Source organism: Belonocnema kinseyi, chromosome 7 (genome assembly GCF_010883055.1).
Source record: "Belonocnema kinseyi isolate 2016_QV_RU_SX_M_011 chromosome 7, B_treatae_v1, whole genome shotgun sequence".
Classification (NCBI taxonomy): Eukaryota; Metazoa; Arthropoda; class Insecta; order Hymenoptera; family Cynipidae; genus Belonocnema; species Belonocnema kinseyi.
The window spans coordinates 93,750,038-93,753,156 of record NC_046663.1 but is presented as its reverse complement, the minus strand read 5'-3'; the positions used below and the strand labels follow the sequence as shown (position 1 = coordinate 93,753,156).

The 3,119-nt window shown below is 31.6% G+C and overlaps 1 protein-coding gene across 4 annotated transcripts in view; it reads right to left on the bottom strand.

The window, feature by feature from the left end:
• Positions 1-3,119, bottom strand: part of LOC117176211 (aryl hydrocarbon receptor nuclear translocator-like protein 1) — a 142,262-nt gene that overhangs the window by 9,546 nt on the left and 129,597 nt on the right. For all 4 annotated transcript variants that reach the window (XM_033366338.1, XM_033366342.1, XM_033366340.1 and 1 more), the window contains 2 exons: positions 282-525; positions 11-149 (listed from right to left, as the gene is read on the bottom strand). In XM_033366338.1, the coding sequence (XP_033222229.1) occupies positions 11-149; positions 282-525 (383 nt within the window). The remainder of the gene's footprint in view (positions 1-10; positions 150-281; positions 526-3,119) is intronic.

Here is a 3,119-nt window from a genome sequence, read left to right as displayed (position 1 = left end):
AGATATGTACCTTTGTGGTTATTCGTTCCTGGGAATGAAGAACCGCTTTATGAGATTTGGCGAGAAAAGGAATGTCTTCGGGGTTGTAATACTCGTACATACTTGTTCCTAGAAGTTCCTGAGGTAAATATCCTAACAATAACGTGACTCTGAAATAAAATGATCAAAATTGAGACTTAAATATTTTTCATGTTTCATAAATATAAGTGACTTGTATCAATTCGATTGAAGTTTAAGCCTATGGGAAATTTACGAAAAAATTGGAATTTAATTTGAATTACCTCTGATCAACGAAGATAAATTTTCCATCCATCGCATGACGAGAAACAAATTCCATGCGCCGAAGCTTTGGTTTACTTGACGTTGAAATTGACATTGATAATGATGATTGTATTCTACCTACTGCTACTAAACAAGAAAGATTGCAGGCTTCATCGCCTTCACCTTCCTGCTCTTCTAAACTAATTTTCGTTGGTGCCCAAGATTTCAAATATCCGGTGCACTGGATCACACAATACTTCCAATCTGAACAGAAAAATAAAAATCAATTCGTTACGTAATTTTCGATTTTTTGTGAAGCCTTGTAGATTTGAAGAATAAAGTACATATAGAAAGAAAAATTTTCATCTAATTATTCAAACTGATAAAATTTTATTAAATTTTCTTCAGTTTTACTAGGATGAATAAAATTAGAAAAGAACTTGAAAATAAATAGTTGCAATTTTTACTTAAAATATAAACTTAATATTTAGAAAAGATTTTTGTATTTTTTGGCATCTATTTTCTAAAGTAATAGAAAAGGAAAGCAAGGACAATATTTTTCATAACTGATGAAAATTGATACATTAGCTTCAGAATTAATATATAATATTTTTTTAGACAATAAGAATGTTGCATTTTTTGATAAAAACGACTAATTTCTGATAAAACATTGTTAATATTTTCCAATCTAATGAATATTTACTGCCCATAGCTATTTTAAACGAAAAACACAAACATAACATAACAAAACCTTCTTTAGACCCAGCCAATCCCAATAACTACAGACCTACTGCCCTTCAATATTCACTTCCTAAAATTGTAACGCAAATTCTCTTGGCTAGATGGGATAAATGGAAGTTGTTGTGTCGCATTATTTAGAAAGCCCAAGCAGGTTTTCGCCAAGGTAGCGGCTGCATAGATTTTTTTCACCATGGCCTCTGTTTCGCAAACTTACTTGCAAAAAACGAATAAACATATCTATGCCATTGTGATGGATTTTTCAAAAGATTTACCATCGGTTATTTACCCAGTAATAATTGTTGAATTCAGAAAAAAAGGAAGAATTTGTATTCCTATGAATAACATATTTTTCCTCTGTCTAAAAATCTCCCAACGGGAACAGAAAAAGTGCAGTAAAATTAACAGTAAAATTTATCGGATGCATTCTATGTCCCTTCTTCACATTGATTCTTTCCCCACCGAGTGAGTCACGCCTACACCGAAAGGGAAATGGCTTAATGTTGTGATAAAAACAAATAATAATATTGAAATGTGTGCATTAAAATAATTTTAACTCTAGAGAAGCAGACTTGAATTGATAAAAATTAAAATTTCAAAACTTATATTCCACATGAAAGAGTTAAAACAATTTATCAAACATATTTTTTGAACTTAGAAGAAATTGAATCATCTTCAAATATGATCACTTTTGGGGAATACAAGATATCTCTGTGAGGTGTATCTGCCAGTACAAGTACAAAGGAATTAAATATATTGAAAACACGTTCTCTTTTGGGGAATAGGAAACTATGCGGCGGCCGCTACGGAAATAGAAATAAATTAGTTTCTGTGATATTCTATTCTTAGAATGACATTTTAGACAGATGGAAAAATCGCGCATCCAAAAAGTAGAGTAATCTTCACTTTTACGCTGAAATCTGAAAATATTAATTTCTCTCTATTGAACGCTTATTACCAGGTACTCTCACATAGGTCAAACATTTTTGATATTTGGGTCAGGTCTAAAACAATTAGAATTCTAAAAAGTCTGTATAAGTGAGCCTCAACTTGCGTTAAAGTAGGGAATGAGTTCTCTGAGGGATTGAAGGTCACTGAGGGAATCTTCCAGGGAAAAATATTGAGTCCAATCAAGCTGGTTAAATCCGACTTTGAATTTTTTTTATAGGCACGGCAGTGACTCAATATATATTTTTTCGAAGGATGTGCGAACGAAAAAAAGAAAACTTATCGAATATCCGGGGTTTTGCGAGATGATGCGCTACCCCAGGAATATCTGTAATTCAAAGTTCCTTTTCTTTTTTAGCGCAATTTTGCTCAAATACGACTTGCTCTCGGCTTATAATTAAGTTTACCTCGAAAGCTAAAACAGCTTTAATCGATACAAAACAGATTCTTCAGTTATGCAATCTAAGCGAAAATGAAGACCTTTTACACATTCTCGCCAAATGTCCAATCTACTCGTCCTTCAGAAATCATTACTTGCGTAACATTGGTATAATAAACGAGAACAATCTTTACTTATTATTGTTAAATATGAATACTAGGATTATTTGCTCGATATATTATTTTATAAGTACATGTTTCAAAGTCAGAGATTTTTCTCTATTTGCATAGCACACAGCCCGAACTCGTCCAGTATGACCTAACAAACCACTGTACACTGAGAAACTTTGTAATGGAAAAATTAATAAATTAGGTTACGATCGAGCAACCAAGGCGATAATTCGTATATTTTAATATAATAATCGTAAGCTATGCTATTTTTATATGAAATATTCCTATTGATAATGGGAAGTCTTAGTATTTTTTATAGTAAAATCCTAGATAGAATAAATTAGTATAGACATAATTAAATTATATAAAAAGAGTGGAAGTAATAAGTACCTAAAATAACATAAAAGACTAAATTTGAAAGGGGAATTGCTATTGTCTGTAGGAATATGAATTATACTATGACACTTTCTATTTTTTGTGTTATGGAGTAAGACAAATTCGGAAGATTGCTCTCGAATATTAGTGACTTACAAGGAAACTATCCCAGGTGTCCCTCACCGATTTTGATGAAACTGCAATATGTTGTAATACATCGAAAAATAAGAGACACGTATTTTTTTTTA